At 35.2% G+C, this 12,530-nt stretch overlaps 1 protein-coding gene across 4 annotated transcripts in view; it reads right to left on the bottom strand.

Moving 5' to 3' along the window:
- AKAP6 (A-kinase anchoring protein 6) overlaps positions 1–12,530 on the bottom strand; it is a 299,941-nt gene that overhangs the window by 52,063 nt on the left and 235,348 nt on the right. For all 4 annotated transcript variants that reach the window (XM_075425714.1, XM_075425718.1, XM_075425717.1 and 1 more), the window contains exons 10-11: positions 5,802–5,948; positions 2,143–2,367 (exon numbers count right to left, since the gene is read on the bottom strand). In XM_075425714.1, coding sequence (XP_075281829.1) covers positions 2,143–2,367; positions 5,802–5,948 — 372 coding nt within the window. The remainder of the gene's footprint in view (positions 1–2,142; positions 2,368–5,801; positions 5,949–12,530) is intronic.

Raw genomic sequence — 12,530 nt, 5'->3', positions numbered from 1 at the left:
ATGAAATCAATGGCATTGTTGAGTTTATTTTATTAAAAATGTTTCTCTGTGTACAGTGGCTATGTGTATAATCAGGATGGTGCAGCACAATAAATTTCCATTAAGAAACAATGATTCACTTACCACTGTGAAAGCAGTAATAAGGTTAAACTCTTAAGTGGAAAGTAAGTCAAACTAAACCCCAGCAGGTTTCCTACTAGTGGCATAGCTAATGTTTTTGAAAATGTTCTAAATGTTCTTTCTCATATATATATATATTTTACATTGCAGTATTGTTAATTATATCCATCTTCTCTTTTATACACTTCCCCAGGAGATCAGTGAAGAATGGAAAACTTACTTATAGTGGATTTCAGATTTAATGAGACAAAGATGGTTTAATATACATGACAAAGTGATGTGGCTTCACCATATTCGATAGGTAATTATTTTTTATACTCTAATGGCTACCATTTTGAAAATAATTAATGTATTATTTATGTAATTAATAGATAATCAACCAAGTAATGAAATACTCTGGTTACGTCATGGTGGGTGGTACTATCCTGTTTAACATCTCTAGAGCTCTTGGCATGACATCATGTCATATATATATTAAGATTTCATTTGAGAGATTTATGCATATTCCAAATACATAAGTAACATTGCTAGGGTATTTCTGTTCATATATAGATATGAAAGTCTTAGCCATATATATAAAAATATATATTTAAAAACAAGTTTGTCTAAAATTAGATTTTCAAATCCATAGTTATGCACTTAAATAAATACCATAATTTTCCACAGAAATAAGAAGCATCCAGCATTTCCTATGGAAAACACGTATCTATTGCTATGAAGTTCAGCAGATCTATCAACAGTCCTTCATAATCACTAGCTTTGAAGTTTCCTGATACAACAAACAGAGTCAACATGACTTTTTTCCCATTAGCAGATGACCACAAATTAATAAAAAACACCAAACAATACAGATGTCATAAGAAAATTTAAAATCGCATTTAAACGGACATGCTCAGGAACCTGAAAAAAACCTCACCAACTTCATGTGCATTGACACAACCTTCTCACTAATCCTCATGATTGGAAAAGTTAAGGAATAACTAATTGGGAAGACTGTCGTTTTTCTGCTGGTGTTTTCTTGAACGCTTGTATAAAAAATATTTATTTAGAAGTGTTTGAACATGCCCTTTGAGGTGAGTATTTAATAAATAGTCCATCACCTTAAGAGTGCTGTTGCCCTAGACACCTTGATGCACTAGTGGAAGAGAAAAACCTTGTTACTTCCAAAGCTCAACAATTATTTGTCATTCCTTTCTTATTCTTTGGTCAAAGATCACTTGCAGAGTAAAGTGACCTGTAATGATGACTCAGGTGAGTGTTTATTTAGAAGTGATAGCTATGAACAGAAGAACATCACATGGTTCTACCAGGCTTGTTGGCTAACTTCATCGCCCTCTTTCCTACATAGTCCCACTACTTTTTGGGAATGGAGCAACCCATACACCCTCCACTAAGTCAGCTGCAAAGCTGAATGCTGTCCTTCAGTTGAAGGAGCTTATCCATCTGAATATAGCATTGTGACTACAATTCTTTTCCCTCCTTTCCAAAAATCTTCAGGCTTAGGCTTAAGATGTGCAAATCTCATAGTGTATCTGCCTTCTTCCACATATCTACTCACCACAAACTTGAATGTTTTCTCATGTATGCTAAATTTATAGCTCTGTAAAAGTGACCTCAAACAGGCTATTCTTGACTCATATGTGTAGAGAAATAGGCTATTAAACTGGTAGTCACACAACACATATTCATTTAACTGACATAGGGAGTGAAATTCAGAGTGAAGCTTTTTGTGACAAAACTCAGCTTCATAGTGAAGTAGAATGAAAGACAACTATTGCTTTTCCAGTTGTGATGTGATTAGTCCTTTAAAGCTCTCTTTCACAAGATGTCTAAGGAACAAATATTATTGTAAAGATTCAATAAAATCAACATGAATGAACACATAGTACAGAAATGAAGGTGAAAATATGAATACATGATTACATATGTACATGCATTGCATTACGTTATGTACAAGATAAATATTTTATCCTACCATAAAGAGGAATCTCCCTATGAAAACTATGATTGTTTTTTTATTACCTTAAAATATTGCAGTTGTTTCTCAGCATTCATTGTTCCTTCATTTTCTTGTCTCAAACAGGAATTGAAGATGAAAAGCTCTGTATCTCTCAGCCACCCTTTCAGCTCTTTGATCCTGACCTCCAGCTGCCTTACCAGGCTGCCGCTTTCAGGCGAGAGCAGGTCACGTGGACCTAACCCACTGTGCCCTACCATTGTGTCTTGGATCTTCTCTCCTAGGGTTTTCTAATGCATCAAATAAAGAAAACATAGATTAGTCTTATGCACCAAAACACATACAGGTTAATGTGCAACCGGACGCATCTGTTAGATGACTAGAGATGTGGGGTTTTCTAATAATTACTACTAATACCTATCCATTTCATTCTTTGTTTCCTTGTTTCAATCAATTTCATTTTTTGTATCCTTGTTTCTCACTTATGCTATTCTCTCTGGGTCACTGAGTTTTCTGAAAGCATGATAAATCAATGTTTATTAAGAGCAACTATGGACAGAGGACACAAAATGGTACGCAACTTTTTAGAGTAGTTACTCTACAGAATTTGTCTGTGGCTTTAGATGCTTATGACCATGAAATTTACTGGTTTCTAGGTAGCGACAGAAAATACGACAAAGCACTGAGTTTGCTAAACTATTATCCAAGGTGCCCTCTAATTTTGGGGGAAACATTGAAATATTTTTTGAGGTATGAACTGTCAGGTCAGAGTTGCCAAACTTGTAGCCCTGAAGTCATATACAGGAGCAGTTAGGTCACAAAACAGCTGGTTTGCTTTTAAAAGTGGATAAACTCATTCAGACACCAATAAGCTAGAAACTGCAAAGCCTCAATGTTACTGAAGATCAGGCCAATTATTTAGGCAACTAAATTCGGATTTAAGTTCTCCATGTTAAGCATCCACTTTAAAAATAATAGACAAGAATAAACATTCACCTCTGATCGCTAATGAAACTAATTTACTACAGCTTTTGAAAGTAGTATTTCTAATAAAAGAGCCACTGAATAACATTTTGATAGTGGACGCTGTGAGCATAATGAATATTCTGAAGAGGCCAGGGATAGAAAGTTACCTTCCTTTTCAGTATTTTGAAAAGCAATCCTTTAACATCACAAGGGAGATATGCTGTTGCCTGCTGCTTCTACGCCAAGCAGTATTTCATCTGACCTATGAGAGGCTGTCAGGCTGACACTTATTATAAGCACTAGATCTGTGTTACTGACTGTAGAATATTGAATATACACTGACAATCACATCCAATAACCTTTTAAACTGATAATTAGCAGTGGTTAATTGTTGTAACATGCAGATACAGTTTTAGGTGACCTGGTATGGCTGTCTGTTGAAAATGCATGCTTTAGAAAGTTACTGGAATATAATTTAGAACAATGAAATTAGGTCCCAAAAATGAGCTTTAAAACACAAATAAAATTAAGCCAACAGACATTAATCTACTCTGTGGCATTCTGTAAATAACGTCTTTAGGAGATCATAACTGAAGAACATGCTTTCTTGGCAACATCTTTCTATTTTCATGGTGCAAATATTGATAATTTGAAGACTCTCAGTGGAATCCAGCACTAGCTATTGTTTTTATGCTGTAACAAAAGTAGCAGCAGGAGGTGAAATCAATGCCCTTGGAGGGTAGGGTCACAAAAAAGAATTTATTGCCACTTTTTTGTTCTGGAACAGTTTGCAATCATAAATTCTTCATAAACAGAATACTTCAGAGAATGGTCCGTCTTCATAAATATACGACAGAGGACATCAATTTCATTTAATTCACAATTTGTGTCAGCACAGCAGATGCCAATGCCTGCCTTGATAGGGTTGTTTAATATGCAATTGAGACAGAGTAATATTCAGCACAGGGGACAAAATTTCACAGATTAAACTGTACGCACCACTGACATTTCATTCTAATGTATTTCCATTCCACACTGTTCACCTTAGATGAAAGTAATATTAAAAACCATATCCCTCTATTTTACCATTGTTAGAAGTTAAAATCCTTGTCTTTAATTTTTTTCATGCCAATTAAAATGTAATCATGCCAATTAAAACAGTATGCCTAGTGCTGTTACTTTCTGCAGAGGTTTTTATTAAAAAAACTCTATCAAACTCTGCTTATTATTCATGAAAATGCATTTAGCAGGAAAACTGTAAAAGTTGTATTTTATTTTTTTGCAAATGCTGAAATTAACGGCAAAATTGAATCCAGAGGTATCTTTTGATTCTAACATACTGAGAAGTGGAGGGCTTCAATTTTTTTTAAGACTGTTTTGCTAGATTTTTAGAATGATAATCAGTTACTTATAGTTTTACATCCTAGCAGCTCTAATCAGTGCCACTGAATTAACCTGATTAAAGACATTGAATGCCATAAATGTAAGGCTTACAACTGAAATTCTTCTAAAAATACAAGTTGTTGTGATCATATGTAAAAGAATAGGTTAATAGGTCCCATTTTTATCAGTACATTTATTAATGTTCACATAGTTTTAAAATTCTTGTGGTGATGCTACAGATTAAAATGAAAAAGTACTAAGTTCACTAGTCATAAGGCAACTTTTAACATCTCCTGACAATTTCCACATTTAGAGAATCAAGTGATTAGAAACAACTGTGCTGAACTAAAATAGCCCCACCCTCTGTAAAATGGCTATTGCATTACCAAATAAGCTAAAGTGACACAAGTCAGTATTTAAAATGCTGTTGGCAGGTTGCATGTATAGCTTACTCGTAATATATTAGAAATGTTTTTTAAACTAAGATAATAGCATGCAAAATTATGCAATGTAACTGTATTGCTAATATCACACATCAATAATTAATCATTTAAAGTAATTTATAAATTTATCTTACCCTTGATTTGAAGTGAAGGCAATTAAGGAGAGAAGTGGATGGAAAAATATATAGTTTGACCTCTCTCTCTCTCAGCTGTTTTACAACAATAGGACAATAGTGTCTCCTGCACGATGCCATCACTGGTCTCTGGGTAACAGAATCACTATATTGCTTTTTTTACCAGATTCTTGTATCTCACTCTTTGGCTGAGACCCAGCCCATCATAGCGTGAAATGAATTACACGAAACTTTTTGGGCTTTTGTCAAAAGTGAGCTGAATACCGCAGCATGAAACGTATCTTGGCTGTATTCTTAGCTTCAGGTATTCAGATTTGTACTGAATCTGCATATTTGTTTTTGAGCCATCAGTGTGACCTGAAATATGCAGTGACAACCCCACTTTTCATCTTAAGGGTATAGTAAATAGTTAAACAGTAGATGTCTCTAACATGTACCTTCAGAATAAATTCTATTAACATTCACTCAAGCATGACAGTCAGTGTATATCAGATATACTGCATTATAGTTTACTTGGTGCATACCCGTAATACATGGCATATTTTACTTGCATTTTTTATGTATTAAAGAACTAAAATTATTAAAGTCAGACAGGAGACAAGCATGGAATAAAAAAAATCAACAGAAGAGGAAAATACTATGGAATTTTTATAATAGCATGAGTAGCTTGTTTGAAATGTGCGTGGTGAATTGAAAGAGAGAGATATTTGTGCCTCAAATTAGAAATCGGACAGACAGCGTACTTCAACACACAAAAATGTACACATAACCCACAAACAGTAATAAAAATGCAAATACCCCAAGCAGTTCCCATTTTTCATTAATTGAATCCACTTTTTCAAGGAGATCATTCGGTAGTAAAACACCACTTTTCTTCAGAGCTTCAACCTTACTAAGCAGTTCCATCTTTTTCGGGTGCCTGATTGACAATTCTACATTGTATCTCTAAAATGAAAAGAAACAGATAATATTAGCTACTGGGAAGAATTTTCTCTGTAAAAAACTAAACTTTAATTGTATGTGCCCAGTTATAATCATGCTCACTATGCTGTTTTTTAAATTTTTCTTTTTTAAGCATGCAAACCTTCTCATGACATATTGTAAGACATGTTGGTACCAAGCACATAGCCTTCTGAGTGACGTATCTATGCAGGCAGTTAGCAATTGATTACGTGCAGTAATATTCACTCACAATATTCACTTGTACAGTAAAATTCACTAACACTCTCTCATCTGAAGCTTGATCTGCCTTTGTCTCATTCAAGTCAGTGGTATCTTATTTTTTAAATATGCTGCTTCAGCCAGTAACACTGAGGCTTTCCATTAGAAAAAAGACCCAACTAGGAAATAATTTAACAATTATGTTTCCTGTACAGTTTATTTCTTCTCTCTCTCTCTCATTGTAGATTCATATACGGGTCTGAAATGCTATTTCACATAAAAATGTGAGAGTTTTACCTACGAAAAACAATTAAACATAACTCCTTTACAGAACAATACCAGTAACTTGATTTTTATTGCATCAGCCAACAGCAGCAGTGAAATGGCACACCCAGCCACAAAGCTCATACAGTCCAACAGTTTCTTGAAGCTGAAACTACATTTTATTTCCTGCACTGCTCTTTATTGTTAAAAAAAAAAGGACAGAGAAAACAGCAATAAAACCAGCAACTTCTTTCAAAATTAAATATGACTTTCTAAATATTTTAGCTGTATATTACTTATATGCTCTATAAAAATGTATTCTAATCTACAGACACATTGGCAAATAACTCTCTTTAAAACCTGTATTCTCTGAAAACCTGAATTAAGTATTAAATTTAATAGTTACTACAGTGATTAATTCCATTTTAGTAGCTGGTACAGTAAATCAAAAAATAAAATTTAACACACAGGCATCCACTCATATACATGCCCTACACACAGTTAAGCTAATTCCCTCCCCCTCTTATGTATAAAACACTCCTAGAAATAGAACTTCTGATATTGCCAAAAATGCTTCTTTTACTGAAAGAGGAGAGTTCAGCGCATATTCTTACAAAGGTGTTTATAAGACATACATAAATTATGCATAGCTATTAGCAAATTGCAGCCTAAACATTAGGCTTTCTTTGCTTTATATTCAGCCAAGAAAGCTGCTATAGCAGCTCATACTGAAAATGTTAATAACTGGGCTAAGTATAAAAAAATTAAACTAGAACAAGGAATGTTTAAAACATGGGTGCCTTTGCCAGATCCAAGAACATGCTCTGCAGGAAAACAAAGCAAAAATACAATTGGAGACAGCTTAAAGAAAATAATAAAGGTGTGAAATCACTGTTTCCGCTAACAGGTCCTCAGCATTTCCATGCATATGTTTGCATATTGTTAGTTTCATATTTTAATCTCTCATTTACACAACACATGCACATCATTTGTATTATGTAAACTTCAGCAAATATTAGTCATTTGTGGATCATAGAGCAAATGTTTTAAATGAGATGATTTAAACCATTTCTCATTATTAACGAACACTGATCAGGTGTCTGCGTATCCAAAATTACATGAATATGCATAGTAAAAAACAAGGAATTGTTTATAAAGAACTTGTCTTTTGATACTCGGTGTACTGCAGCTAAGGTGCCAGAAATGTACAAGGGGAGGCATTAGCCAGGTCTGGCACTAGGGAACTGGATCCGCCAAGAGGCAGCACCATTTTATTGGGCTACAATGTTCAACAAGTATGCTCCTTGGTCCTGTATCATTGCCTTTTCAGCTAGAACGGTGACTGGGGGAGATTACAATCTTCTTTATGTAATCTGATTTCTATTTAAAGATGATATAGCTGAACAGGATTTGCATAATTATTTCCATAAGTACACGTAATATCAAGGGGAATCCAGAGTCCAATTTGCTAGGCACTGAAATCCAGTTCGTGCGACTCCCTTTCTTTTGTCAAGTGAATTAATAGACTGAGGGAGTCCTCTAGCTGCATGACACTGGCGCAGGCACAGCTCGCTCACGCTCATCACCTGCTCCAGGCTGGCAGTTGCTGCTGCCTGGGCTGGGGCTGGGCGTGCTCCTGGACAGTGCAGGACTGATGAAGAAATAAAACATGTTGCATGTTTCGTCACCACAATGCTCTTGTTAACACAGAAACAGAAGACGTTTCATTTAATTTTGGACTAGATAAAATAATTCAGTGCAGCATAATCCAAGTAGTGTGACAGATGCTGTAAAAGGTTATTACACTAAAAAATAAATAAGCTAGATTTTATGTACATGCTGTCTTTGTCACCGTGTAACCTACTGTATAAACAAGCATGATGAAAGTGCTGATTGATAGAAAATGTATTATACTGTAACCGTAAAAGACGAAAGAATTCAGTTTGCTATTAGATGTACTGGTATGTGACTGAGAGTCAGTATTGTTTCAGTCCTGGATGTTTAACATGCAGTGTGTATTTTAAGTTAAGGGAAGAGCTTAATGTACAGGAGGTACAGCTGGAGAATTGATAGCATGAGATGCTATTGCTATTGCTATTTTTTAATCCATTAAACACCTACACTCTAAGCAGTTGCATGGAAAAATTAGCTACCAGCTCTATCAGTGCTGCACAACTCTAGTCTGGTAGGACTATTTAATCCTGTGGTGAGAAGATAATTTAATCTTCAGATTCATTCTTTCCTCAGCTTTTAGTGAGCAAAGGCTGCTCCATTGTGACTGTCTGTGGATGCTATGATATAGATTACTGTTTAATAGCCAAAAATGAGATTAAGAAAGTTAAAGTCACAGGGTTCTTGCAACAGCCACAATAATAAATAAATGAGTACTATTTAATTTCCCACAACACCTGTCATATTAAAAAACTGGGGAAAAACCCCCAAACAACAACATACTGGAAAAACTGCAAAATATTTACAGCATGATTAGCTGTGCGCATGCATGGCTGGTTTTGTGTTCCTGAAGCCACTCAAAAGAAATCCAAACCATTGTTATGTAAGTCAAAGAATTTTGGCTTTTTATTCTTTCTCACTCAATACAATCAATATTTCTCAAAGAGAAAACAGTGGAATTTTAAAAAAGGTAGTAGCATTTATCTGTGAATAAGTTTGGCAGAAATATTTAAAACACGAGAAGTTGAATTTCAAAACAGAGCAAGTTAAAACCTTACTTTCCCTGATAAAAATCTTCTAAGAAATCCAGCAGGTTTGACTGAGACACACTTTTTGACACATTATACCAAATTGTGCCTTTTTTTCCTTCTTTTTTTTTTCTTTAAAAAATTATATAAAACATTTTTTGTGTGAAAAATCACACCCGAAAATTCTGCCCAAATGGAGACTGGAACAATGCCTTGTAACAGTGTTAATTGTCACCATGGAAACCAGAAGAATAAGCCATTTTGAAACTGGTATAGAAGGCACACATTGAGCAACTCAAGCATTTTTCAGCCTCCCTCAGTGTTAAGGAACAAGATGCCTAGTCACTGAGAGGTCAGAGAAAGAAATCATCATGAAAGGTTCGTAGATGTGCACTGTCTGGTAAACAATAAAAAAATCTGTACACAGTTAACAACTCGGTAACACTGCGCACTGCATCTTTCAGAAAGAGAAACACCACAAAAAGATGATCAGGACTGGGGTGCGGATTCCACCCCTTGAGCAAAACTTTAGGGCAATATTATGCGAACCTTGCCCCTAAAGCTCCCTGGGAATTCTGTTGTTGTAATAAAACTTCAGAAGAGGAAAGAAAAAAAAAAAAAGCCCACATGATGGAATTCAAAATAATGCTCTAAAAGCACACAGAGAGATTAAGACATCCATTGTAAGACTTTTGTATGGTGCTTCTGTTGTTTATAGTGAAAAGAGACTAGACATACTAAACACACAGTGGAGCTATGGCTACGAAGTACACAAGAATTAAGCCAGTGAACTTTCTCCATTATTGGAATAAGGGTATGCTATTTGTAGATGTTCTGTGTTCCATCATTCACGTACTAACACAGTATGTTCAGTCAAATGGCACTGTATGATATACAGTGGAGATCAGGACTGAGTGACATGCAATTTTAGTTTTACCTGGACTGGATTTTTAAATTTTAAAAACTTGCCTTTTGGAGTATCTCGACTGCTGCGGACACAAATGCATACACATACAGGTTTGGTGCCTCTATGTGCATGCATAGTCAGCATTGGCACACATCTGCAAAATACACTGCATGCATAAAACTGAGTAATCAATACTTCGCAAGCAAGTTCTCCATATAAGCAACTTAAGTATATATAAACCTACAGCAATGCACATAGAGCAGTATTTGTCCATCATCTCTTCACAAACATTCTTATTTTGCTTTCTGGATAGTGTTTGCACTCTTCATGCTAGGCTTCATGGTGGCCCCTTAGGAAGCCCATGCCTAATGCCATTCAGTGATGAACAAAGACTCTTTTTATTCCAAAGTCCAGGATCCAAAGCTCAGCTGTATACAAGCAAAGTGAAGGAATCTGCTAGAGGCCAGCCTACCCTTCACAATAGCTCTTAATGCTTCTACCTTTTGGGTACTATCAGTATGAAACATTTTAGAAACCATCCAGAAGCTTGGTTATATTTCTTACACTGTCAACAGCACTAGAACCTCTGGACAACATTCAAGATTTGGGCTGAGCGATCTGTCTAGGTAAATAGCAGTTGCTGTTTCTTGCAAACTTCATATATTTCACTATTAGCAATTTATGGCAAATAATTGCACAGGGAAATTATAAAGACCCCTACAATTGTCCTTGTAAATTAATAATAGGCTTTCTTGATTGGGATAAATTTGCTGCTGAGCCTTTGGAAAAATTAAAAAGTGCAATGTCATTTAAAATTGCCAGAACTCACACAGCAAATTACATCTGAGGTTAAGAATCAGTTTTTCCTCTTCTAGTTTATTCCATTTGCATGATCTCAAAATCACATTACATTGGGTATGTACTGTTAATTGGACATAGATTGCATTATCTTTAATATAAATCAAACTACAAATATTAAAATGAATTGCAAATTCTCTAATAGAAGATCATAAAACAATCTTTTTTAAGTATCTCCCATTAATAATTTAATTCCAATTATATCACTCAGAAAACTCAAGGAGGAGAGCGCTAACTTATTTCCATTTGCTTTTTTCCCCTACAAATAAGCACAACCACACAACATGTATTTGTGTGAGCATGCATGTGCATATGGGTGCATGCCTGTAAAACAAAACAAATCTTAGCACTTCTGTCTTAAGCCCCTGCAGACACCTTGCTTTTTTGTTTCAGAAAGTAGTAAAAGCGGATTACACTTCTGCTATACATTCCTTTCTGTGGCAGCTAGAGAAATAAACACATTGAAAGAAATACTAAGTAACTTCATGAACCAAATTTCGCCTGCATTAAAAAATGATGCTGTTGGTACCCATTGTTCTGCCTTTTTTTCAAGGAAGGTAATCCCAAGCCCTTAAATTTTACTATAAATGTAATATCTTTTTGAAGGCGTTGTATGCCCTTTAATGAATTTATATTAAATATTTAATACTGTTTAGGGCATATCCACTACTACCAAAAACAGTTATATTCCCAGCAGTCCCACTGTTTCAGGCAGAGGGCTTGATTGATCCTCCTAGCCTGAATTGAGTAGAATGAAAAGAAGCAGTTGGAAAATAGCTGCAATCATTTAATGCAGATGACCTCTGACAGGCTCACAGCTCTTCTATCTGAACAGAAATTTGCATGGGGTCTCTGTGCAGAGGAACAATGTAACCTAAATGGTAGACAATCTTTATTCTAATGAAGTGGGTGTCAAGGTCAATGTAAAACTGCAATGATAAATGGTGCACCACTAGGCAAGAGAAGTTGCATAGGCATTGTAGTGCTTTCACATTAATTGAAGGCTGAAATGCACTGAGTGAAAGCACAAGACTCTCTTTTCACCATAATGTGTTAATGCACAAATGTTTAAATGTTTTATTCAAGCCCCTAGCCTGTTGGCACAAATCTTATTGCAAACAAAAATACAATAGTTGGCCAATAACCAGAAAAAATAGAACTTTTTATTAGTTTGCCTTATTTCTTGAATCCCTAACAACTTCCACAATCTACTCAGAGTACCAAAAGAATAACAAGTCTCCAGACACCTAATGTAATTCCCATGATCCTTTTTCTATTTAGGATATCTGTCTTTAATTAGTTCCAAACAAGCAAGCCTTTAGACAACTCTTCATTAGATACCATTCCCAATGAACGAACCGCAAGAAGAAAAGTCATGCTTCGATATTATTATTTCCTAGATTCCAAGTTTTCTTTTAGTATATAGTTAACATCTCCAGGTGCCTTTTGTTCTCAGGAAGAATAAGACCAGTAAAACTGGGTTTTGTAATGCAAAGGGTTGTGTGCCTAGAGTGGGGACTAAACTACAATCTGTTATTGTGGCTTTGTCAAAACTGCAATACAACTATAATTATAGTACTTCATCAGTCGATCAAGCAATTTGTAGAAGGCAGTACATTTTGTTTTATAAAAATGAGG

Source organism: Opisthocomus hoazin, chromosome 7 (assembly GCF_030867145.1).
Source record: "Opisthocomus hoazin isolate bOpiHoa1 chromosome 7, bOpiHoa1.hap1, whole genome shotgun sequence".
Classification (NCBI taxonomy): Eukaryota; Metazoa; Chordata; class Aves; order Opisthocomiformes; family Opisthocomidae; genus Opisthocomus; species Opisthocomus hoazin.
Note: the sequence above shows the minus strand (reverse complement) of the source record. Positions and strands in the feature narration are given on the sequence as shown.